The sequence below is a fragment of the Triplophysa rosa genome, unplaced genomic scaffold (genome assembly GCF_024868665.1).
Source record: "Triplophysa rosa unplaced genomic scaffold, Trosa_1v2 scaffold29_ERROPOS563055, whole genome shotgun sequence".
Taxonomy (NCBI): domain Eukaryota; kingdom Metazoa; phylum Chordata; class Actinopteri; order Cypriniformes; family Nemacheilidae; genus Triplophysa; species Triplophysa rosa.
The window spans coordinates 48,428-75,560 of record NW_026634318.1 but is presented as its reverse complement, the minus strand read 5'-3'; the positions used below and the strand labels follow the sequence as shown (position 1 = coordinate 75,560).

General features: G+C 44.1%; 1 protein-coding gene across 7 annotated transcripts; it reads right to left on the bottom strand.

Moving 5' to 3' along the window:
* Nucleotides 1–3,834: 3,834 nt before the first annotated feature.
* Nucleotides 3,835–26,062, bottom strand: slain1a (SLAIN motif family, member 1a). 7 transcript variants are annotated; one of them, XM_057327824.1, is made up of 10 exons: nt 25,510–26,062; nt 22,072–22,208; nt 20,014–20,142; nt 17,941–18,054; nt 14,720–14,869; nt 12,580–12,912; nt 12,206–12,385; nt 5,986–6,268; nt 5,497–5,546; nt 3,835–5,151 (listed from the first exon to the last, which is right to left on the bottom strand). In XM_057327824.1, the coding sequence occupies exons 1-9, from the start codon at nt 25,950–25,952 to the stop codon at nt 5,510–5,512; spliced, it is 1,806 nt and encodes a 601-aa protein (XP_057183807.1). In that variant the 5' UTR covers nt 25,953–26,062; the 3' UTR covers nt 3,835–5,151; nt 5,497–5,509. The 7 variants fall into 7 exon arrangements, with proteins under 7 accessions (XP_057183807.1, XP_057183810.1, XP_057183804.1 ...); XM_057327821.1 differs by lacking the exon at nt 5,497–5,546 and having other exon boundaries at nt 3,840–5,151; XM_057327823.1 differs by lacking the exon at nt 5,497–5,546 and having other exon boundaries at nt 3,840–5,151; nt 17,941–18,039.
* Nucleotides 26,063–27,133: the final 1,071 nt, after the last annotated feature.

Sequence of the window (27,133 nt, the reverse complement as noted above, 5' to 3'; positions counted from 1 at the left end):
CTGGGGTTTGATCTTGAGAACCTATCATCTCCGAGAGGAATTTAAAACGCCAATGGGCTTTGGCGAATGGCACACGCATGCCAGTCCCCGCCCCGTGCATACGGGTATAAAAGGGAGGCGGCGGCGGTCATTCACTCACCCTTTGGGCTGAGGAACCTGAGAGACATCTCCTGGATGCTGCAGCGGGTCGGCAAAGCGTTGTGGCATGAAGACACAACGTTTCGTTCCCTCCATCAGGGAACGGAGGTTACAGTTGTAACCGAGATGTTCCCCTTCAGTCGGTCTCTCAACGTCGTGTTGAGAGACAGACTGGGGACCTATCTTTACACGCCATGGTGCTGAGCCGTATCACGACCTCAAGTGGAACAACACTGACTGGACTAGCCACAAGTAAGCGCTACTGCGAGACGTAATCTTCCAGTGGGATCAGCACTAGTAGCATGCTGAGAAGCTTGTACTGACGGCCATCACGGGCGGTGGTGTTCGTCTCTATAGCGAGATGCCATCTGGCGCCGTAAGCACAACGGGGGGGATCACTGCTCTCCTCGTTGAAGAGTGTGTTACGGAGGCAACATCCTACCACAAGGGGAGGTTACATGTGGAGACACCAACATGGTCTCACCAGAGGGACTGTCCGCCCGGACCAGCACGTGTTTGTCCTGCATGAGGGGCTGGAGCCTCCTGAGTGTCATAAGGACAGCCAGCAACTCTAGGCAGTTGATGTGCCACCGCAGCCGGGGACCCGTCCACTGCCCCGATACTGCGTGCCCGTTGCACACGGCACCCCACCCCTGCAGGGAGGCATCTGTCGTGACCACGATGCGCCTCAATCCCAGGGGTGAAGGTGCGAAGGCACTGAGGCGTTAGTAATGCGCCTGGTGCCGGTGTGCCACGTCGCCCTTGGAACACGACTCTGAATCCAGTGCTGAAGCGGTCGCATGTGCATCAACCTAAGAGGGATTACCCCTGTCGAGGACGCCATGTGCCCCAGGAGTCTCTGAAATGTTTCAGTGGGACCGCTGGAGTCCGCCTGACAAGTTTCAGACAGTTCAGCACCGAATGCGCACGCTCGTTTGTGAGACGCGCTGACATACGGACAGAGTCAAGTTCCACACCGAGATAAGAGGAGCTCTGAGCTGGGGAGAGCTTGCTCATCTCTCGGTTGACCCGTAGGCCCAGAAGGTCTAGGTGCCGGAGCACGGGGTCCCTGTGTGCACACAACACATCTCGCGAGTGCGCCAAGAAGCCAGTCATCGAGATAGTTGAGTATCTGCATGCCTTGCTCTCTGAGGGGAACTAAGGCAGCCTCTACGAGTTTGAAAACCCGTGGAGACAGGGCCAGACCGAAGGGCAGGACCTTGTACTGATACGCTCTTCCCTCAAACGCGAACCGCAGGAACGGTCGGTGCCGAGGGAGGATGGAGACGTAAAAGCATGCGTGCTACAGGTCGATTGCCACGAACCAATCTTGGTGAAGAACTGAGCCCAAGATGCACTTCTGCATCAGCCTACTGAATGGCAGCTTGTGTAGGTACTTGTTCAGGAGGCGCAGATCCAGAATGGGGCGCAGCCCCCCCCCCCATTTTTTTAGGCACTATGAAGTCTGGGCTGTAAAACCCCGAAGACATCTCGGTTAGAGGGACAGGTTCAATCGCACCTTTCGCCAGAAGGGCGGCAACCTCGGCTTGAAGAACGGGAGCGTTCTCCCCTCGCACCGAGGTGTGGAGAATGCCCCGAAACTTGGGCGGGCGCCTGGCGAACTGGATCGCATAACCGAGACGGATCGTCCTCTCTAGCCAGCGTGACGGGCTGGTGCACTCTTGCCAAGCGCCCAAGAACCGTGACAGCGTAACCAGAGGGACGATCTGCTTCACCGTGCCGCGGGAGGCTGGTTCGGTGGCTGACAGAGTGGTCACCTCGCACAGGGTGGGACCCCAGGGAGGTTGACTGCTCTGCTTACTTACCTGCTTGGTGTTACCGCCGGCCAACGCAATGTCACGTGGAGATTGCGGAAGGCAGCGAGAAGTTATGTCACCCGGTGCACCGTCGTATCGAGAGTACGGAAGCCCGGAGAGAGAGAAGCTCTTTTGAGAGAGAGTGGGCGCCCGGCCCTAAAGAGAGGCACGGCTTGGGTGGGGGATGTGGCAGGCGATGAACTGGCCAGGGGGGGCGCCCGCTGTACTGTCAGGGCCGCTCTGTCTTTAGGCGGGTTCCCAACGGGGTGGAAACCCCCTCTCGCGGGGCTCTGCATCTCTGGTGGGCTATCGCCTGGAGGACCCAGTACCAGAGGGGCCACCACGGGGGGGGCGGGGCTGCTGGGGGGCAGGCTGTGCTCAGGACCTCAGCGACCGATAGGTGGCTGGGTCACGGCGGAGCAGACTGCTTCTTCACCACGGAACACCTCCACGGTGTCACCACACAGCCCTGCTTGTGAGATGATCTAGAAGGTGGGCCTTCTGAGCGTCACCACGCAAGATTGAGCCACAGATGTTTCCCTTGGACCACTATCATGGACATCGTCCGACCCAGGGCACTCGCCATGACCTCCGTCGCACAAGGCGCGAGGCCTGTGGCGGTGCGCAGCCGGGTCGACCTTCCCATCAACCAGATCCTAACGCTTTGACATATGACCCAATGGGTCGCCATAGCATTATGGGCCTGATGGACCGCCATAGCGTGGAGGGTGGACGCAGTTTAACCCACAGCATCGTAAGTCTTCGACACGAGTGTCAAAGAGCTTACATGCCCTGGAAGGGAGCCTTGGTCGAGCCCTCCAAGTGGCAGCGTCTGCGGTGCACCACGACTGCACATTCCACATGGGGGGGTCGACATATCCCTTAGCTGCCCCACCGTCCAGGGAAGTAACAGCTCCTGAATCCATCACATAGGAACACACCGCGAACGGCATATTCCACGTCTTTGTGAGCTCCTCATGCACCTCCAGGTCAGCCTCGAGCGGCCCGGACAAGCATGGCCGTCATCTCTGCGTCACCTCATCTTGGGCTCGGAGGTGGGAGCTCCAAGGGGCTTCGCATCCGATGCCAGGAGGTAGCTGTCCGATGTTATGACAGAAAGTTCGTCCCATCCCGTTGTCGAGTCTGCCCGCTATGGGACGGTACACCGCGGCCCATCGGGGACGAGCCAGGTGAGCGTGCCGGGGCATGGATGATCTGCGAGCCGAAGCTGGCGGAGTGACATCCATGGGAATCCCCTATCACCCCCGCCGCTCGCTGAAGCGGTCGACCTCGCTGAAGCGGTCGACCTCGCCGAAGCAGCAGTCGAACTCGCTCAAGAAGCAGACAGGGTTGCGGCTACATTCCGGAGAACATAGCCAACTGTGACTGCAACACCTTAATCGACGAGCCCTGCCACTGCATGCTGGACCCCCAACATGCAATACACGTGTCGTGCCCATCAGACTCGAGGATTAGTCTGTCATACCCAAGAACACAGCTGCAAGAAATGCCCGAAGACAGTGCAGACTGTGAGAGGAAATTTGCTCTATTAGAAATATCTGCAGCTCGCTGCCGAGATGCCCAGGGGAAGTCCACCACCGAGAGGGAGAAATCCGCTGCTTCACGTCGTAAATCCAGCAGTGTGGAAGAAATCTCGAAGAGATGGAGCGCTTGACATGTACGTCATGCAGGTTCCGAAGAACAAAGGATGAGTGAATGACCGACACCGCCTCCCTTTTTTACCCGTATGCACAGGGCGGGGACTGGCGTACGTGTGCCATTCGTCAAAGCCCATTGGCATTTTAAATTCCTCTCGGAGATGATAGGTTCTCAAGATCAAACCCCAGTCTGTTTCTCAACACAACGTCAAGAGACCGACTGAAGGGGAACCGTAAGTTTATGAGTTCAAATCAGATAAAAAACAAGCCACTTTCTAGCACCATTCTGTAAGTGTATTCTAAGTTGCTTTGAATAAAATTGTTTACAACAAACACTGCTTATTTCTGATATTTAAGGTTTCAGATAATCTTTGGTGAAAACCATCCAATACCAATGAACCTAAGTTAAATCTCACAAAGATTTTTCTTGTGAGATTAATCTATGTATAAACATCATAATGATCTTGCAAATACTGTCTAATAAACTTCTTGAATACCATATTTCAGCTTCTTTTTATTGACATCGTCAACATTTTCAAGCAAATAGTTCAGTTCAGAAGCCTTTAACTTTCCTTCCGTTGTAAACCTGTTCAAAAAAAGTTAAACAAATTGTTCGACTGATGTGCAAATGCATTAACCACAGTGCTCTATATTATGAGCATCATGTAAACATTCTAGAAAGGCTGCATTGTTTTGCTGTGGGACCCTTATCTCCAAACCTGCAGCTCCAACATTAATAATTTATGAAACAATTTATGATAAATGAAACAATTCATGAAACATGGAGATATGATGTCTTCCACCCAACAGCAACAATTTATACCTTAATTTATACTTTGTTTAATCCTTCATGTAAAATGTAGTTGCTTTAACAAATGCAGTAGTTCACTTAATTCTCTAAATCTCAAACCTCTGATCACTTTATTTGCTTGTTGCAAAATAATTACCAAACATTATAAAATGGAATGCAACTATGCCGTCACAAAAACGGTAGAATAATCTTGCACTATAGCTTTTCTAATGTAATAATGCAAGTTAACAGTAAAAGTGCTATTTGGGGGACAGCTTTTTACTTACACTTATTAAATCATAACATCAACCCAGAAACAATACTGTCTTTTCTGAACATCAACCCAGAAACAAAACTGTTTATTTAATAATTTCACTGTCTAATCAATAATATCATTTGCGGTTTCAGTGGTTAAAAATTGTGCTAAGGAAATTATTTGCATGTAAACACTTGCATGATGCTCTGGATTTTAGACATAGGCATAATGCAGTAGTTTTGTATTGCATTATTAACAATTGTATTGTTAACAGTACTTTCCAACTTCACTTTAAATTACTGTAATGTTTATGTTAGTTTCTTATTTCCACTTCTGTAAGTCTATAAGCAAAAAGTGTGCCCAGCCAGCTGGGTCTGAAACATTTTAGTTCAGTGGCACAGCAGAATTTCCTCAGTTTAATAGCAGCCATTCCTCCAACTTCCATCACGCAGGGTGCTCAGAGCAGCTACACTCTTTGGGGGTGTCAGTAAACTGCAATGAAAGTAATTGTAATTAATAACAACAAAGTCTCTTTAAGGAAGTATAACTCAGAAGCCATCTTTGCAATACCTCCTGGCAACTATTTCAGTCATCCAAGACCAAAGTCCTATCTACTTGAATGGGGGAGCGGATATCTTTAAAATCGCTCATTAAGGTCACAATTAAACAACATATTTTCTACCAGCAATTAATCATGCCATCAACTGTACCATAAATTATGTTTTTTAAGCTTCAATTATTCTAAATAAGTTATTTTTTTTAAGTTCTTTTTTCTCAGCATGCACATTTGCAACATTCTGTATAGAGCCCCTCCCTCAGAGAATCACCAATCTTTACCTATTAGGTCTTTTTACTGGACTTCAGTTGCTGGAGCAGCTATTTTTATCCTCAAAGAAAAAAGCTATATTTAGTATAACCACAGGAGGTTGACAATCAACATTTTCTGAATATGCAGAAACAAGTGCCACCTTGAAATTATAAGGTTCTACAGGTATCTGCATTCTGAGCAGTTTTGAGATATTGGGCCTTAAAGTTTTTGCATTCCACTTGATTTTGTAGAAAAGTCCCAAAATGTACTCAACGTAAATAAAAAACATCACATAATGTACTGTATGTTGTCACAGAATAAGAATATGTGAATAACTTGTTTCAGGCTTGTACCCTATTCCTAGAAAGTAGCAAAGTATAGTACCAGGTATACTAATTGTACAAGTTATGAAAAACAAACAATAAAAAAACAAGAAATACATTCACAAAACACTGGGTACTCAAAATATTGAGTAAAACATTTACAAAATCAAAATAGAGATAACTGTAAATAATTACCTGCGTACAGGCTGAGCGATTTTACTGCGTGAGGCACTGCTTGTCCCAATAAAAGAAGCTGGTCGAGGTAGAGAACTGCGACTTGTGGTGGAAGTGGTGCTGGGTTTGCTGGGCAGAGGGATACTACTACTAGGAATACAGTTGAGGCTAACTGAGGAAGACATTGTGGTGGCACTCTGTATTGTTGGGCTAACATAGGCTGTGGCTTTCAGATGTGGCCGTGCTGTCATTGAAAAGTTACCCACACTCTGAACTCTCTGCTGTAACTGTCCAGGGGAAGGAACTAAAACAGAAAAGACAGTAATAAGCATGACAAGGTGAAACATAGATAGACTATCTGCAACATTTCATTTATTGTAACACAATTTCCCTTTCTGTCGGTCTCTCGACGTTGTGTCGAGCCGACAGATGGGGTTCGCTCTTGAGAACCTATCAACTTCTGACTAATTTAGAAAAGGCCAATGAAATTGGCGAATGAAATTTGCATGCCGGACTCCGCCCCCGAATATCCAGGTATAAAAGGGAGACGGCGTGCTGCATTCATTCACCTTTTGTTCTTCGGAGCCTTCACACTGATCGACTTCGAGAATTCAAACTCTACGCCGAATTACTGCTGGAATCTTACAACGTGGTACAGCGGACGGTCCCTTCCTGCAGCGACTTCCCCTGGGCATCTCGGCAGTGCCAGGAGTGTTCGAGTGTTTTTTTCTAAAAGAGCAAATTTCTCCAGCGTGGCATGTCCCACTGTTCTCATGGGTGCAACACACTCATCGAGGAGGGGGACGGACACGGTGTCTGCTTCCAGTACGCTGGGGCAGACGTTGTGGTTACGTCCTGCCCGCACTGCGGGCGGTTGACGATTCAGACGTTGCATCACAGGTGGCTGTGTTTCCACGGGACTCAGCCACCACCTCGTTTGCTCCCCGTTCCGTGACGGCAGGACTACGGCCCTGCCGCCCGCTACGGCAAGCAGCGAGGGTGATATGAGGATTACTGTGAGCGTTAATCCACCAGCCACTGGCTCATGGACCGTTCGCACCTCGTCTAGCTTGTCTGACTGTTCCCCAGAAGACAGTCCCACCGTGTTGATGAGATGCGTGTTGATGAGATGTCTCTTGCAGCATCGGGGGGTGACGTACTGTCATCCGACTCCGACGATTCCTCGGGCTCCCTCCCTCGGGGGGTCGAGCCTAGGAAGAGGCAAAAGTCAAAATGTCAGCCATGCTTTCCCGGACCGCCGTGAGCATTGGGTTGCAGTGCCCGCACTGCCTCTCCCAGCACTCGCGGCTGGTTACATGATGCCTCGGGTTTGAGCGCGGCTCCAGGCCGCGCCTGCCACCAGTGCCGTGTTTACCGGAAGTGCATGAAGAACTTAGTAAGACCTGGAACGCCCCTTTCCGGCACATTCACGTCAAACAAGTTCTGTCACTCTCTCTTCCCTTGAGGGTGAGGCAGCTAGAGGATACGTCGATGTCCCCCAGGTGGAGCATGCCGCCGCAGTGCACTCGTGCCCGCAGGCGGCGGCCACCTGGGGGGCTCGACCTGGACTCCCGTCCAAAGCATGGAGGGTCTCGGCATCTCCGGTGTCGAGAGCTTACATTGCTGCGGGCCAAGCTGCCTACTCTCTCCACGCTATGGCTCCTGCCAGGCCAAGGCATTGAGAGAGCTCCACGAGGGTAAGACCGACCCAGCGCTTATGCAGGAACTCCGCACCGCCACCGACCTCGCTCTATGGGCGATCGAAGGTGACCGCGCTGGCCCTGGGTCGGGCGATGTCCACACTTGTGGTCCATGAGAGACACCTCTGGCCGAACCTTGCATAGATGATTAATGCTGAGAAGGTCCGCCTTCTCGACGCAACCATCTCGCAAGGGGGGGGGCTGTTTGGTGATACTGTTGGGCCGCAGTTCTCGACAGTAAAGAAGCAGACAGAGGATATCAAGCATCGAAGAGGAGACCATCGCACCGTCAGCAGACACGGCAAAAGCAGAAGCGGCCCTCATGGGAAAACCCCAGGGAGATCGAGAATGCCATCGGGCTCGACACCAGCCATTCCATCGATGGGTGGTCGATCTGGGACGGTTCCTGCCCCGTCCCAACAGCCCACTCTCTTAAGAGTTTCTTCTCTCTCTGGGTGTTTATCACAGTCGCTCTCACCCTCTACACGACGGTGCTCGGCAACTCGACGTTGCGTCACGGCGAGACCCAATGTTGAGGATAATCAGTAGCCCTCAGCACTCTCAAACGACAGTGCGTTGTGCTACATAATCGCCAGGCAGGTAAGCATCAGAGCCGATCTCCTCCCCGGGGGCCTCCCCACGGCAAGGGATCCGCAATGCTCGACATCGAACCACCCCCTGGGAGGTCGATGAAGCAGATCATACCCCTAGCCCCTGTCTCGGACTCCCCAAACCATCACGTGGCTACGGGATACGATCCGTCTCGGCTACGCGATACAACTTACTAGATGCCCGCTCAAGTTCAGGACATGCTTTCAACCTCAGTCAGAGGTTAGGATGCTCCTGTGCTTCGGGCCAGGGTCACCACCCCTCTGGCAAGCAATCGTGCTCGTCCTTCTAGCCGGGATGTTCAACGGGTTTTGCAGCCCGTACTTCATCATCCCCAAAAAGGGGGGTTGCTAGATCTGCGTACCCTGAACAGGCACCTACTCAAGCTGCCGTTCAGGATGGTTACGCAGAAGCACATCTGGCGTCCTGGCAATCGACCTGAAGGACGCTTACTTTCATGTCTTGCTTTCGAGGGCGGGCATTCAGTACAGAGTCCTCCCTTTTGGTCTGTCCCTGTCCCCACGAGTCTTCATGAAGGTCGGGGGAGCAGCCCTCACTCCCCCCGGGGAGAGAGGAGTGCGGGTACTAACTATCTCGACAACTGGCTCATCTGGGCACACTCACGAGATCTGTTGTGTAAACACAGGGACCTAATGCTCCGGCACCTAGATCGGTTGGGACCACAGGTCAGCTGAGAAAAGAGCAAGCTCTCCCCTGTGCAGAGCATCCTCTTTCTCGGTATGGAACTCGACTCCGTCCCCATGACAGCGTGACTGACTCCAGAGCGTGGTCAGTCAGTGTTGAACTTCCTGAAGCACTTCAGGCAGTCAGCGGGCCCCCTGAAACAATTCAGAGGCTCCTGGGCACATGGCATCCTCGGTGGGGTGGTCCCCCTTGGGTTGATGCACATACGACCGCCCCAACACTGGCTACAGAGTTGGGTTCCCTGGAGAGCATGGCACACCGGCAGCAGGCGTATGGTCATCACGCCTCTCTGCTGACGCACCCCAATCCCCTGGTCTTCAATGACCTTTTTGGTGGACAGGATCCCTCTAGAGCAGCAAGGCACGTCGTGTGACGACGGTTGCCTCCCTGCAGGGGTGGGGTGTCGTGTGCAACGGGCACGCAGTGTCGGGTCGGTGGACGAGCCCCCACCTGCGTTGGTATATCAACTGCCTAGAATTGTTGGCTGTGCTACTTGCACTGAAGAGACTGCAGCCTCTCGTGCAGGGCGAGCACATGCTGGTCCGGTCAGACAGCACAACTGCCGTGGCATATATCAATCGACAGGGTGGCATTCGCTCACGGCAGCTAACACAACTCGCCCGATGCCTCCTCCTGTTGAGTCAGCAGGTGATCAGCTCCCTGCAAGCCACACATATCCCAGGCGACCTGAACCAGACAGCCGACACACTCTCACCAGTCGACGCCTCGCGGAGAGTGGCGACTTCATCTCCGCGCAGTCCGGCTCATATGGGAGCAGTTCGGCCAAGCACAGGGGGACCTGTTGCCTCCACGGACTCCTCCCATTGCCGCTTTGGTACTCCCTGACCGAGGGACCCCTCGGCACGGATACCTTAGCGCACAGCTGGCTGCGGGGTAAGCGGAAGTATGCCTTCCCCCCAGTGAGCCAAAATTGCACAGGGCTTGTGCAAGGCCAGGGAAGAGGAGCATCAAGTGGTACTAGTTGCGCCCTATCGGCCCAACCGGACTTGGTTCTCGGAGCTAAGGCTCTTGACAACAACTCCCCCCCTGGCCGATCCCCCTGGCGAAGGACCCCCTTTCCCAGGGGAAGGGTCACGTTATGGCATACCAGGCAGACCCCTGGAACTTCCATGTCTGGATGGGACGAGGAGATCCTGAGTGGCCCACCCCCAGGGGTTGGGACACCCCTCAGACTAGGGCCTCGGCCACTAGTCGGCTATACGCCCATAAGTGGTGCCTCTTCTCGTCCTGGTGCTCTTCTCAAAGAGATGTCCCACGGAGTTGCTCGATCAGGAACGTGCTGTCCCTTCCTCAAGAGAGACTGGAGAGTAACCTCTCCCCCCTCCACACTGGGAGTGTATGTAGCCGCTACGGCCGCTCATCACGACCCAGTTGCTGGGAAGCCTCTGGGACAGCACAACCTGGTCATTAGGTTCCTAAGGCCGCGCGAGAAGGCTACCGCCTCATCCGCGCTCTGTACCCTCTTGCGACCTAGGTGGCGGGCCTCAAGAGGCCCCCCCCTTCGAGCCCCTCGGAGCTGCCGCTCTTTCTCACCTCACGATAAAGACGGCTCTCCTGATGGCGGTCACCTCCAAGAGGGTAGGGGACCTACAAGCACCCTCCGTGTCCACAGATTGCCTAGAACTCTGGCCCGGTGATTCTCACGTTATCCTGAGACCCCGGCCTGGCTACGTGCCCAAAGTTCCCACAACTACCCCGAGAGACCAGGTGGTGAACCTGCAGGCGCTCCCCACTGGGGAGGAAGACCCAACCCCGTCCATGTTGTGTCCAGTACGCGCACTGCACCTCTACTTGGACCGCACGCAGAGCTTCAGAAGCTCTGAGCAGCTCTTGTCTGTTCTGGAGGTCAGCAGAAGGGGAGGGCTGTCTCCAAACAGAGGTGACACACTGGATCGTGGATGCCGTCGCTACGGCATACCAATCTCAATATTGCCCCTGCCCATTAGGAGTGAGGCACACTTCTCATGGGCACTGGCTCAGGGCGCCTCTCTGGCAGACATCTGCAGAGCTGCGGGTTGGGCTACGCCCAAGACCTTCACGAGGTTCTAATACCTACGCATGGAACCGGTGTCAGCCCGCGTCCTGCAGGGCAACGTGTAGGACCGGCAGCCGGTAGGGCGTATGCCTGCAAAAGCCCTTCCCCCTTCCTCTAGGGGGATCAGTGGCTATTACGCCTCCCTTCTTTCCCCACTAGGTAAAGAACAGGCATTCCATCCATCAATAAGCACCCTCCTGGGGGCAGGCTGGGCAGAGTAGCCCTGCTTCCTTAGGCCGGGGAACAGTTGAGTTATCTACCACATAGCTCTAACCGGACCTAGTGCTCCAGACGTGGTAAAGCCCACCCCCACCCCCCCCTCCCCGTGGGCGGTTCCGTCTGATGTATCCTCATGAATGGTTCCCACCTCGGCAACCCATGACCTCCCTAGGTGGACCTCCACCTTGCGGTTAACTCCTTCAGTCCGCACGTTTTCCCATGAGTTCTCCCCTGATGGTGAGACCATGTGGTGTCTGCACTAATTCCTCCCTATGGTAGGATAGTGCTCTCTGTAGCGTATTTCCCCCAGGGGGGAATAATGCTTACCCAGTGGCCCTTACGGTGCCGGGCAGCTTCTCGCTGTTAGAGAATCAAGGCCTCCGCCCGTGGCAGGGGCTTCCCACCTTTTTCCAAAAAGCTCTGGGACCCCCTACCTCTCCACTGGACGGTTACAATTTCGCGCTAGCGCTCACGTCTGACTCGCCCAGGCCAGTCAGCGTCGCTCTGCTAGAGATTGTGACGCGGCACAGCGCTGTGGCGTTTTCCATAGGAACCCCATCTGTCGGCTCGACACATCGTCGAGAGACCGACAGAAAGGGAACGTCTTGGTTACGGATGTAACCTCAGTTCCCTGATGGAGGGAACGAGACGTTGTGTCCTTCTTGCCACAACGCTGGCTGCCCGCCGCAGCGGTTGAGGGATGCTCAGGCTCCTCAGACCAAAAGGTGAATGAATTCAGCACGCCATCTCCCTTTTATACCCGATATCCGGGGGTGGAGTCCGGCATGCAAATTTCATTCGCAATTTCATTGGCCTTTTCTAAACTAGTCAGAAGTTGATTGGTTCTCAAGAGCGAACCCCATCTGTCGGCTCGACACAACGTCTCGTTCCCTCCATCAGGGAACTGAGGTTACATCCGTAACCAAGACGATTTTTGTATTGTTTGTCTTACTTGCAGAATGTATTTTGATTAGACCATTGTGAGAATCAAAACTCTGACTGTTTCGGAGTAAAATCAAAGACGAGTATGATGTTGCAATGTTGCCAGTCAGAGCAGAAACATTAGGTCCACTGAGTACACTGGGAACGCTGGGAGCTCGAATTAGGTTTGGCATGCTCCTCCGTAACTTGTCTGAGAATGAAAGACAATCTGTTTTGAAACATGCAACCTAATAGAAATTCATGTAGGAAAGCATTTATGAAATTAAATGATCTATCTCAATATATTGATAAGGAAATGAATTACATTAAAGAGAAAGGAAGGAAAAGAAGAAAAGGAAAATGCTTGCTATTGAAACATCAGTGTTATTATTATATTTTACTGACCTGTGTTGCCTCTGTAAATCAGGGGCTCTGCTGTGCTGGAGCTGTGGCTGGATATGTGAAGCTGCTGGTGGGACAAGCTGTTCAGATGCTGAGGGGTGGAGGGGCTGCGTCTGCACTCTTTCATGCTGGAGAGGTTCTGTGTGTGAGACGTGCTGCGCTGCATCGAAGCCGTACGGAAGAGTCGCGGCTGAGGAGCCGACAGCTGATCATACTCCTCCTCTTCTTCCAGGTCAATCTCACTTCTCATACCTCTACGAGCACCAGTGTGCACAGAAAGACTGCCGCTATGGTGAGTGGCTGTGGCAGCGCTGGTCGCATATTCCTGCCGTAGACCTAGCACACATACACCACGTCAATGTATCAGGCAGCTTACTTCCAAAATAATAGTACAGAAAAAACTTGTCACCAAAATATATTGTAAATCTCTGCTGTCCAAAGGAATAGTTTACACATAAAATCTGTCATTATTTACTCTTGTGTAGTAGGCCTACCAAACTAAATAATAACACAAAAAACAACTGAGCAGTTTCAAAAGACTTAGAATATAGAGTACACAAAATGCAGAGACTTTCAGTTTGCTAACTGACTGCTGTGGTCACTATGAATGTCATTGTATGTAAAGGAGCTAGAAGAACATTCTGAAGGTAGAGGTGCATCTGCAATAGACACGTAATAATTTTTACAGTTTATACAGAAATGTTCATGTCCATAATATTTCATGTACTATAATTTACCTGCCTTTATATCTTTTTTCTTATTTCTACACTATTATTTCTCTTACAGTATGTCTATTATCAAGTTTCAAGTTTACTTTTATTTCTAAAGCACATTTAAAAACAGCAACCAGGCTGACCAAAGTGCTGAACAGTATGGACAATGATAAAAATAAATATAAAAAAACCCTAGAGCAGTGATATACAACAACTCATAACAATAAAACAAAACAGACAAAGCATACAAGAGCAAAAGTTCATCCTTAATCAAATGCCAAGTCGAAATAGTATGCCTTTAAAGATGATTTAAAAGCGTGGACAGACTGAGCTGCTGTGATATACGCAGGGAGGCCATTCGAGAGCCGGGGGCAATTATGCTCTATCCACCCTAAGATTAAGCCGTGGTCGAGGGGTGGATAGAAGACCCTGTGCCCCAGACCTCAGGGATCGTGTTGGTGTCACGGTTTGCGTGGCAGAGAACCCAAATGCAGGCAGCCAGAGGGATAAAGGGGTTAACACCACAGACTTTATTTAAACAAAGAAACAAAACAAAAGACCCACAATGGGGTAACGAAGACAGGACTAATTTTAAAAAACAGAAACAAAAATACTTCCCTCGAGGGGGCAAAAACAGCAGGACAAAGCAACAAGAACTAAACACGACCAAACGTCAAAACGTCAAAACTTCAAAACTTCAAAACGCAAAGCTTAGACTGGATGAGACAAGGAGCACAAGCACAAGGTACAGGTATACGTACATACACACAATCCACGAGCACAGGACAAAGAAACATGAGGGCATTAAATAGGGAAGACAAACGAAGGATAAAGACACAGGGCAGGTGAGGGTAATCAGACACGTGGGAAACAATACAGGAAACGAGAGGGGCGGGGCCAATGACGAGACACTGGAGAGAACACATATTATTGTCAAAAGGACAATAATATGTTTCTCTCCACACATAATCAAAGGCTTTGTCATGGCTCTGCCACAGGACCAAGAAAAACATGACTAATAGAGGCAGAGCCATGACAGTTGGAGTATAGGGATGGAGAAGATCGGACAAATAACTCGGTGCCAGATTATTTAGTTACTTAAAAACATAAGGTAAAATTTTTAATTCAATCCTTAAATGGATAGGCAGCCAATTTAATGATTTTAAGTTTGGAGTCACATGGTCTGACTTTCGTTTCCCCGTAATGAATTTTGCAGGGAAACACAATTATATTTTGTGCTAATTGTTTTTTTTCTTAGTCTTTTTTCTACTGTCTCTACTATTTGCGCTTAAATTTATTTTTAGAAAAAGTCTTGCAAGTTAACAATGCAAAATTGGGAAGAGTGATATAGAAATAAAATCTAACTAAAATCAGGATTAATCTGAATAACATCTCCCCACAACATGATATTGTATTTTAAATGTATTTACTCTCCTCCTGCAGTCGAGCCATGACCTCCACATCTGTCATGTCCTGAAGCTTATAGCTCATAGAAATGGAGTCCTCCTCCAGCTCAGAGACGCTGAGTTCACTGTCAATGGAAGACTGAGGACTGAGAGGCCGTGGCTGATGAACATTATCTGGAAAAAGAAATGCTAAAATGGACACTTAAGTCACAGGTAAATTCACAAGACTGCAGCATCTCACTAAATGACTACAAAGATCTCAATTTTGTTTGCCATGGGTGACTCCAAATTTGCAGGATTGATGTCCTAAAATTCATCAGCATCACTGTTTTGTTTCAAGATGCACACCTCTAATGTTTTTAGTAGTGATACACCAAAATTTTTGCTGCCGAAACAGCGGACAGAAAATGACACGCAAGCTCTGTATGATGCGCGAATGTGTGTGACCGGCTTTATGTTTCTTTTTTTAGGAGATCACGCACATTGACTCGTGCGCGTTTTAAAGCCGAACTTGAAATGCAACCGACTCTTCACAAGTGAATGATCAGCGGAACATTCTGTCAGCAACTGATTATGTAGATCATGTGGGCAGTCATTTGGCAGGTGCTGATATCGCTGAAGCTCATTTTAAAGCAACAACAGTTTTTCGACCTTAAAATAATCTCTTTAAAATAAAAAAATTTAGTGGTAGGACAACTCTTAACTGGACGAATTTTACTACCGCTGCTACCTAAGCAGCCCTCTATCGGCTGAAATCACACTTGTAACTTTGGTGTGCGGGTAGGTTCACAAGCCCCACCCATCACCTGCTTTACAGCATACGTCTACATCTAACAATAAGACGAAACGATATAGTTCAACGCAAGCAGTGTTGGGTAAGTTACTCTGAAAAAGTAATGAGTTACTAGTTACTAATTACATATTCAATAGTGTAATTAGATTACTGTACAAATTACTCTCTCCAAAAAGTATTTAGTTACTTATTACTAATTACTTTCTATATCCTATATCAACCTTGATTAGTTAAATGATTCAAGGATAGACATGAAACGGCTCTTTTAATTCTGCATAAAGTAGTTTTAACTGCCTAAAGTATTACAAATGTGAGAATTATACATTAAAGCAGGGATTTTAAAGTTAGACTTTGAATTTTGATGTCAATTCCACCATTGCACACACACATTTTACACATTTAGTATTTAGTTTAATTACATCAAAAGTAACTGTAATTAAATTACAGAAAAAATAAGAGTAATCCCTTACTTGACTTTTCCAAGGGAAAAGTAATTAAATTACAGTAACTAATTACTTAGTAACTAGTTACACCCAACACTGAACGCAAGTCTCCAAACCATGGCAGAGCCAGCAAAAAAAAACAAAGAGGAAAAGAAAGAGAGTGATCGGACACGAGCCCAAACACGAATCAATATCTGATGGACTTACACTCGGTGGCGCGAGCTGGAAGAGTCAACGGGTTGCAAAATGGATCGAGACCTAACGTTAGCCTTCCTGCTACTGGATTTGAAAGTCTTATATGTACATTTTTTCTTACTGTCCTGTACTTTTGAGCTTATTAGTAATAGGCTGTGCTCAGGTTGTTTATTGGCGCAACGTAACTGGTTCACAATTTATAACCATAAGGTAGACTAGAGATTATGTAATGTTGCCGGGTCTCAATAGCTTACGTAGTATGATCGTGCCTCGTCACAAATTGAGTGTTATGCTTGTAAACAATGGCTACCAAACCACAATAAATGTTTTATGGTCAAAAGTTGCTGATTCCTTAGTTCATGCATGTAGACTAATGTTATCGGTATCTACAGTTACTATGCTATGCACATTCCCATAGCGAATTGAGTGTAAGGTAGTGATTGCACCTATTACACAAAGCACAACGCCTGGTCGCAAGTGTTTCCAAAAATATAACTACAGAAAATTATTTGCGTTGGTTACTTAACACATTCACGTCTATGCGTTGTGTTTTGTATGACTGCAAATGTGTTATGTAGCTAACGCTAGCACGTTAGCTGCTATGTAGCTAGCACACTATGCACTAACGGCTAACAACCAGCTGCTACCTCAGAATCTAGAGCTATTAGTATAGCCCAGTAGTATGCCCCGTGGGAGCCAAAAGTCAAAGAGTGCTTTAGTACATGCAGTTTATGAAGTGACATGATGTAAAAGCGATTTCTGCTTAGTCAACAAATTAATGTGTATTGCACTGCCCACGTGGAAGCTTATACAGCGACAGTATTTACGACATTGATAACAGACAATTGCGCTTATCAACCACATGGAGGAACCATACACCAAAGTTCTCTGTTGTTGCTTTAAGCTTGTTTACATGAACAGACTTACTGCTCCTCTGTGTTTGCCTGTTGTTTTCATTAAAATGATTCTGCACAATATATAAACTTCTTGTATTAGCAGGAGCTTCTGAGTTTGACTATAATTTGACTACTGATAATAATTCTAGAATAATTCTAGAACTACAATGTTTAGATGATTGGTAAAAAAAAGTTTGCTTGAGTTGCAATGACCATGAAAAAATAATATATTTTGTATTGTTTTAAAATATGGTCTCCTTAATTTTTGTGGTTTTAACGTGTGTAATTAATGCAGTTAAATAAAAACTACAGTATTTCAAAAAGTTTTTTAAAGTAATTTTCAGTATCAGTTTTCGGCAAAGTGCATACTGAATTTTCAGTATCGGTGCATCACTAGTTTTTAGCAAGGCATTTTTGTAAAAACTACTCAAATGATCATGTTTTTTTTACCATTTAGTACTCATGATAGGTAATTTTAAATGCTATAAAATCCTTGACGTTGAGTACAGCCATCAAATATACAGTATCATTACTGTAACATGCTAATATTGCATACTGTATGCGCAGTGTTTGTATACAGACAAAACAAATTTAAGGTTCTCTCGTGCAGTAGTAATAAGCATTGAGCATTTCAGAAATATAACTGTGAAAACTGTTAAAAACGCCTGAAGAATTTGTTTGCAAAGTAATACACAAGTCAGGACATTCAAGGTTCTTTTAAAACAGTTAGAAACCTTATATTTCTTCTTAAAGGACGCCCTCTGCTGTTAATTCGCATCAAGTAAATGTGCCGATTTTTGTGGCGGCACAGAAATCTCACCAGCAAATCATTGTTAGGATACACATATTTTTTAAACACAACATTGCAGAAGGGATGTGTATGCCTCTTAGAACATGACAGGAGATGGCCAGGCTTACTGTGTGTAGCTGTGTGATAGAGGAATGTGGGAGATCTCTCCGTTAGACTTGAGCAGTTCCTCACGGTGACAGACTGCTGGTAGTTTTGAGAGGGTGAATCTGGGTCAGAAGAGACTAGATAGTTTACTCATGATAGTAAAAGTCAGCAGTTGTCATTAACATTGAGAATGCATATTGGCTCCCAAGGGGTGAAAAAGATGTATATCATAAAAAACACCATTCATATATTTTGTTGCTAATGCGAAAGGTTGTGCTTCCAATTAAATTCTATTATCTTTTAACATTTTAGCAAACAATTTGAGTACTGTGTTCAGTCACTATACTGTAGTGTATGATGTATAATCTGGTTCTCAAGGCTCCAGGGGCCTCATTTATCAACAGTGCATACGAACAGATTCACGCAAAGTGTGGGATTTACCAACTTGTACTTATACGTAGAATTGTGTGTAAATATAAGCACACCTCTGAGCATGCTTACGCAGAGAATTTAGTGGAATGGTGATACTACAAAAAGAAAGTGCCACTGTGTGTTTCATGTGATCTTTTTTGCAAATACTCGATTAGTAATTTCATAGTTCGAGGTACACATTTGCGTGTGAAACGCTATAAAAGACAAATGGGAAATCATTTGAAATGTAGTTAGTGTCATGGCTGATCTCGCTTTGCTGGAAGATTTGGCAAACCTTCTTTTATTGAAAGCACAATGTAAAGACACATTTAACAGAACAATATATGAAAAAATGAATAAAAGAAAAAAAAACATTCAAACTAATTGAAAAAGATTAAAAAGAGGTTTGCACATTAATCATTATTATAAAATTATATAAATATGTTTTATTTACATCTTATTGCTTTTCTATAACATCGCTTTACCAAATCATAATAAGATTTAACCAATTCCACCAAAAATAACTGCAAATATTGTTTCTTTTCTGAACAGTTTAATTTAGGCTATGGAAAATAAATCTCCTATAAATAAATGTAAAATTAACAATAAAACCCAAATTGAGCAAACCATGCATTGCGCAAATAATGCGTTTTCAAAATCCACTAGGTGTCACCGCGCTGCAACGGAAGAAAACACATGCAAACCGAAAATCTTCTTTAGTTTGGCGACACATGCCCTGCAAATTCTCGCAACACAAACAAATACAGAAACGCGCTGCAAATTCTCGCAACACAAACAAATACAGAAACGCGCTGCAAATTCTCGCAACACAAACAAATACAGAAACGCGCTGCAAGTACCACAAACGACAACGGAAGTGTTTCCGGGGGACTCGAAAACTGATACACCATGGCTGGGACGCGTGTCATTTCTGTGAGATTCCAATCCGAAGTGAAAAAACATGTTCAGTTCAAAGGGCACTATGAACGGCGTAACTGTTAGGGAATAATAGGGGGAACATTTACTGTACATCACTTCGCTAGAAGTGGAGAGGGAAAACCACCCAACTGCGCCGCATCACGAGTCAGAAAAGCAACGGACGAGTTTACAAATAGTGATAGATGATTTTACTATTTTAAATGATCTTTAATTCTATGATTTGTTTTACATAAATCTGTTATTTTAATTTTAGTAGCATTGTTATTGTATTACAATCATAATTGCTAATGATCGTGAACAAGCATTGTACTTGCGCACATGTGGGATTTATCAACAGTGATTGCTTACTCGTGTGCATAAGAAGTGCGTGCGCACTTTTGATTAATATGGATTTTTTTGTACACGCATTCTAAATTTAATTCGTACGACAAAATATTGAACCTTTTCTACTCACTTTTGATAAATGAGACCCCAGGTGAGCAGTACTGAGCACTTTAAAGATACTAAAAACAACATGGTTTGATTTCCTTGGATGTTTTTTGTAACATAATTCCCATAGTTGTGCTGTTTCATAGTTTTAATGAGATTACTATTATTCTAAAATGAGAAAAATATAAATTAAGAATAATTTATTCTAAACCTTTGAGGTTTATTAGGCTTACACAGTTAGAGAAGGAATATGAAGGATTAACAATGTGAAGGTATTATCAATCTTGTGTCACACAAAAAAATGGCAGATGTGTTACCTGTTTGTTCAGTTAGTGCAGGTTTAGTAAAGGGTTTAGAACAGCTGGTTACAGATGAGATTCCATCCAAATGGCTGTAAAGAAGGCTTGAAGACACACAGCTCGAGAGGAGCCCTCTCCATGTTTTGGCTTGTGTGAAAATGTTAGTGCATTTATTAACAAAAACATTATGATAAGACTGGAGAGTTGAAGGTCACAAGAAAAATATACACTGTAAGTATAAAAGCCTCCTAAATTACAGTACTTTTTGTACATTCTTTTCTTCAATACAAAATACTATCATCCCATACTAAAAATATCAAATAATCAAATTGTTGTTCTATCTGATAAACCACCCTGGCCACATTAAGGAAAGGGTTCACATTACGATAAAGGTAGATTGTAACTAAAAGGTTAAACTTTGTTTTCAGAACACGGGTATATGGTGTTGTAGCTGAGACTTCAGAACTGAGGGGAGAAGACTTGCATAGTGAAAAATATTTCAGCTTCTGCATTATTTGTAGGTCAATAATAAAAATAGTTCAGTACTAAGTTATTGGTATTCAAACAGAGCACTTACTGACAACTGCAGATGTTGTCCACAACGTTTTTCTGTATCAGTTATTCCTTTGGATCAATCCATATATAAATTATGTATGAGGAGCGTATACAGAGATGTGTGTTCTGAATTTGCAGGCACTCTTTGCAGTGCTTTTGAAAGGCCAGATTCAGAAAGCCTGGCTGTCTGCTAATGGGGTCATGAATACAGCTTTGTTCAGACGGTCTCTGAAAACCTTTGTTTTTGTGGGCAATCATGAATGCTTCTTTTTTCCCCTCTTGGACATGCTAATTGCTAAAATCTCAAAAGTATCATGTTTTGTTTGACTACCAATAACCAATACCAATATTTAACGTTTGCCACTTGTTATTAAATGCAGATTTTACAGACAGGTTTATAAATATAGAAATGGTTTCTATGGTTACCATTTTACCTGCCAGGAAAAGAATGCTTACACAAGTAGTGAAAAGAATTAATTTGCTAACCTCCTTACGCTGAATTTACGACTTTGGCGAAACAAATGGCACACAGTGATGCACAATGTGTTTAAAGAGGTGACAACAATGTTGGGATCCTTATGGATCAGATTACCACATAATCTACATGTCACGATCGGGCGTGGCGGAAGAACCCAAATGCAGGCAGGCAGCGAAGCGGTTAATGAAACAAGACTTTAATAACAAAAACACAAAACAAAACACCCTCGATGGGGGAAACAGAACTGAGAGATTAATACACAACGAAAGACTTCCCACGAGAGGGCAAAATGAAAGCAAGAACAGTAAAAACTAAACTAAAGGACACGACCAAACGTCTTAAATCAACACACGACAAGGGTAAAACACAACACTCACAGAACACGGGCACGGCTAGGGACAGGGCATTTATAGGTAAGACAAAAGAAGGATAACGAGCGAGGGCAGGTGGGAAACATTAGACACGGAAGGGAAGCAATACATGAAATGAGAGGGGCGGGGCCAATGACGAGACACGAGAAAACACATGAGAAGTAAAAACAAACAACTCATGGCTTTCTCACATAAAACCCAAGGGCTCTGTCCCGATCCTGCCACGTGACTAGAAATTCATAAACAAGAAGGTAGGACCGTGACACTACACTCTAAAAACAGTTGTGTTAAAAACAACACATTTTGTGTTCAGTTAAGGACAACACATTATTGTGTTTTCCTCAACTGAACATATCTCTGTGTTATTTCTTGGGACAACACGTTTTGTGTTACTTTTAACACTTTAAAACTTGGATAACACAAACAATGTGTTAAAATTAACACATCCATTTTAAGAGTGTATTTTTACTTTCTATTTTTAACTTTTAACTCGCAAGGTCATGTTTGATTGTCAAAGAATGTACGTAAACTTAAAGAATTGAACACACGCATACACTTTAATTTATTGTGCCTAACGTGTAATGATATGAGAATGGTTGATAACAATGCTGACACATTCCTTAGGTAGGCATATGTACATGTAATTATACTGTAGTACACAGTACTTGGTACCTTGGTCCAGTTTGTAGCACAATGAGCGTTTGGCTAATTCCACCTCTGCTCTGGGGTTGTCCAGCACATGTCTACACCACTGTAGAGGGCTCAGGAGAAAATGTGGGAACAGCTTGGCTTTTGGAGACACATATAACCTGGTCATATAAAACATAAACTTGGTCAAACAAGCATTATGCAAACAGTTTGATTTTATTATTTTGGGGAATTCCAGTTGAATTATCAGTTAACTTTACAAAATTACCACTAAGATATATAAATGTTAGCAAAGCTCTACAAACTTGTTTACGTAATCAATAAGTGCAAAAACACAAGAAACCATCTCAATAAAAATCGAACCTCTGTGATAACTGATTAAGAGGTGTCATGCTATCCATTTTGCAACACTGACTGACAAAAACTGGTCTAGGATTATGATTCAGGATGTAAATCATGTTTACAAACATAGATCACTTAAATTGCCTAAATTGACAGATAGGGGTAATGGGTTAAAGGTCAAGAGTCCACATTTGTATGTGAAATATGTTTTTTAATATCCTGAGACCAGTGTTGGGAGTAATGCGTTACAAAAGTAATGTATTACATTAACATATTACTTTTTGCTGTAACGCAGTAGTGTAAGGCATTACTAATCAATTTTCAGTAATATTTTACTCGGTACATGTTCAGTAACGCTTGCGTTACAACAAACTTTTAGCCCGCGACATATTAACAAATCAAAAATCCCGCAAGTAAGTTATATTTCCTGTTTGTGAATAGACACGTGTGGTGTCATTCATCTCCCTCTGGCTGGTGGAACTTTGTATTTTGTATCGTAACGCGGGATGATTTCAGCCTCTGAGCTAAAGGTCCGAGGCTGTTGTTGGCCCCGCCGGGTTCACTGTAAGCCCTAGCGCCAGTGTTGCCAGGGTCGTGGTATTAATGGAACCGCAGGTTGTGGGTTTTTGGGCTACTTTCATAATGTACTGCAGCCGCCAATATGTTTATTTATATTCTAAGGATAAATGTTAATTGATGATATTCTTAATGTGTATTCATACTCAGATGAATACCTGGCAACTCCAGTACCGGCCCGTTCTCTAAAGCAGTGGTTCTCAAACGGGGGGCCGTGGACCCCTGGAAGATCCAGGGGGGCCACAGATGTTGTGGCATTATATGAAATATAGACATTTATCATACATTTTATATAATCAAACATCAGAAAAATAAGACAACCAACCAAAAGTATTGATGTCCCAGGATTGTATAACAGAATTAGTTTTTGGGTTTAATTAAAATGATAAGTTTAAGATAATTCGTTTTTATAAGGGAGCCCGCAAAGCGATGCACTCTACACAAAGGGGGCCGCACAACGGAAACGTTTGAGAACCACTGCTCTAAAGTGTGGGGAACGAGCGTCTGACAGGCAGGCTACAGTACAGGGAAGGACGCAGGAGCTCAGCTCAACCAAAAAGGGAAAATATAGCGGTGGTATTAGAAAATGCATTCGAATGATGTTTTTACCAATGTTTCGTACTAAGGTGCATGTCATGTTACACAATGAAAGAAATCACGCATGAGTGTACAACAGTTGATTCTTCCGGCTGCCAAATATCACGTTTGATCAGCGCTATACGCAGTCTAGAACAACTAAAACATTGAGGTGCTTGTACACATTATACATATGCAATAAATTTAACCATGCTTATTTCTTAAGCAAGTTTTTGCATGTCTTGCGAATAGAAAACACGTTTCTCGTCCATTTCCGTGCGTGGGCTCGAGCACACATGGGATCTTTTTTAAAGGGACACTCCACCCAAAAATGAAAATTATGTTATGGATTACTCCTCTAGTTGTTCCAAACCTGTATGCATTTCTTTGTTCGGTTGAACACAAAAATATTTGGTAGAATGTTAGCATCTGAAAATTATTTGGCATCATTGACTACCATAGCAGAAAAAAATATAATGGTAGTCAAAGGTGACCCAGAATTGTATGCTTTCCTAAATCCCCCAAAACATCTTTTGAGTTCAACAGAACAAAAAATATATACAATACCTAGGAAACCATTCAGATAAGTAAATATAGCAATATAAACGTCTTTTGGCAGGTATTAAGTTTGATTTGACACCGGAAAATAATTGGGCTAGTTTTCATTCCTTTTGGGCTGGTTTTGAGGGGTCATTGGGCTGCTTTCAGGAAGCTAGTTAGCAAGATCCCCGTGACCAGCAGCAATGAAAAGGTAAGCTAATGTTTACATGATGACTAGCTAGAATTCTATATAATCTAGTTCAGTGATGGGATGGGACTATTTTGTATTTAAGAACCTTTGAAAAAAATTAAATGTATTTTGTATTTAAATGTGTTTAATCTTAATTTTTTTTTCAAACTAAAATACTTTTTGCCAATCAACCTCCGTATTAGACATCATGGATGGGCAGTGTTTCAAATACATCCATTTGAAATACAAAATACTATTATTTTGTAATTAAATGCATTTAATCTTAGTATTTTTTTGTATTTATTTTTGTATATCCTAGTTAATTCAAGAAATCAGTAGTCTAGATGTTGAGTGGCAAAAAGTATTTTGTATTTTGAAAATACAAAAATACAAAGACATTTTGTCATTTTAGAATGTTAAGTTCTACTGTAGTTATTTTGGTGAAAGTAACTCAAAAGTAATACAGGAGTCATGTAACGTATTACAATTCTGAGACAGTAATATTGAAAGGTAAGGGATTACTTTTAAATAACAGTAACTAGTAATATGTAATGTATTACAGTTTGGAAGTAACTGCACAACACTGCCTGAGACATGCTGTATTAACTGGGTAGCACTTTATTTTCAGTCCTGTTTCCCATTTACATACTGTGTACTTATTACAGTAAATACAATAACTGAGTAATAACTAGGTACTAACCCTGAACCTACCCCTAAACCTAAACTTATATACCATGTAGTTACATTATACTACCCAGTACTTATTAGGTAAGTACACTATAAGTACACTATGAGAACACATACTGTAAAATAATGTGCAACCATTAACTGTATATGAGGTGAGTTATCACAAAGAGAGTGGAACAGATTTTGCTTTTTATGTCTCCCTTCATAAAAAGGCAAAATGCAACAGTTCAGTTCCTTTGTTATGGTAAAATGAAAACAGAACAGTGAAACACGTGTGCACCTTCCTGTTCTAACAAACACCAAAAAACATCTCTATAAATTTAGAGTATTGCTGTCCCCAACAAACAAAATAAGATATCCCCCAACCATTTGGGCTTTTCATACACATAACCCAACAACTGAGCAAGAGATTTAGTCAACTTCGCATTCTGTTTTTGCGATATTTGTCACATAAAAGAAACGGTTCTTGTAAACAAAAAAGACCGTTATACATCATTATCAATGTTAGGCTCTGTATAATATGAATGTAGATTCATATCCAAAATCAGTACCAGTTATGATCAGACTCTCCATCGCAGGGAAGAATAACATCAAGGTTCAAAATTTCAACCTCATCCAATACAGTACCATCATCATCCACATCAGCATCACTCACTGACGGCGGATGTAAATATGGATAGCGTTCTTCTGAGTTGCCCAGTCCAAACGAAAGTGTTGACAGAGGTGAAATGCAGCAATTCCCTGCGTAATACGAAGCAGTGTCTGGGCCGATGATACAGGCCGGTGATGGTGATGATGATAGTCGGGAGCTGGAGGTGCAGTTGTTCGCAGCGTTTGCTCTCGTTCGCAACTGTTCGTTTTGTCTCTCCAATTTTCGTACGAGCTCTTGCAGCTTTTTTACCTCCACCTCTGCAGTCATGATCTTACTGTTGCCGTTGATGTCCGCCATCATTCGTGGATTAAACAATAGTTCGTCCATTGAATAAAAAAGCATATGAACAGTAGTAAAATGGTGGCGGAGTGTTGTTTACCCTATACCGCTTGCACTGCTTTCAGTCGGTTTACATGCTGCCTCATTGCTCAGATGCTGATCTGTGTGTCGCTCACCCGCCCACCCCCCTCGAATCGATTCAAAACATGAACCATTCACAGTACAGTTCTTAAGAATTATTTTATTTTCAAATAAAATAGAATTTTATGTAATGTAACCGTAAAAGAATTTCAATCGTTTTTTATACATTTTTTATTAACGTTTTAGCATTGTTTACATATGCAGAATGACGCAGACACTCATCTTAACAATAGTCAATTTATATAGAAAATAATAATAATAAATGAATAAATAAAATTAATAAATAAAATAATAATTATTATAATAATTATGATAATACAAATAATAATAAAAAGTAATACTGAAGAGTGAATGACAGAAATATGCAAAGCCATTATTTAAAATATGCTGTATTTAAAGAAAAAAAGAAAAACTAAACATGTCCTGAAGATTATACAAAAGATATACAAAAAGATATATACCCACACCACAAACTTAACATACACAACCAGTGTACCACTGAAAAAAGTCTGCTGAAAAAAGCGCTGAAAAAAGTCTGCCTCAGTTGAAGAGCCAATTATAAGCCAAACAGGGAACCTTAAACATAACACCAAATCATTAAAGAAAAGAAAAAAGAAAAATAATAATAATAAAAAGCGAACCAAAGCAGAAAGAAAAAAACACCCCAGACCAGAGAGTAGGGGGGGGGGTAATCTCCTTAATTCACATTAGTAAACCTTTAAAGATCGCGTATCATATGCAGTTTCTGCCAATCTCATATTAAACTTGAGTGCCTACAGTAGTATTGCTTACATCGTATCTTTGAAGAGTATATGTTAAAATTTATAAAAGAGAGATACAGCTGTACGATTATTTCCGGAAAACCACGAGCTGCTAGAGGTGGGACTAGTGGGGAGAGTGGGACGGAACTACAGCACGAGCAAGCAACACATCATCACACACTCTAAAAAGTGATTTGTTGTCTCAACAACCATATTGTATTATGTTAAGTAGCTTCTACTTAAAAATAAATTATATAACATTTCTAGCTTAATTTAAAATTCTTTGTTTATGCAACACAAAAATATAAATTACAAGAAAAGCTCAAAAGTATGCATAAAGTG

Coding starts and splice junctions, on each gene's coding strand:
- slain1a (XM_057327821.1), bottom strand. CDS start 25,952: ATGCTTTTTTATTCAATGGACGAACTATTGTTTAATCCACGAATGATG. Junction 12,913..14,719: donor GGCTCGACTGCAGGAGGAGA/GTAAATACATTT, acceptor TATGTGTGCTAG/GTCTACGGCAGGAATATGCG. Junction 12,386..12,579: donor GATTTACAGAGGCAACACAG/GTCAGTAAAATA, acceptor TTTCATTCTCAG/ACAAGTTACGGAGGAGCATG.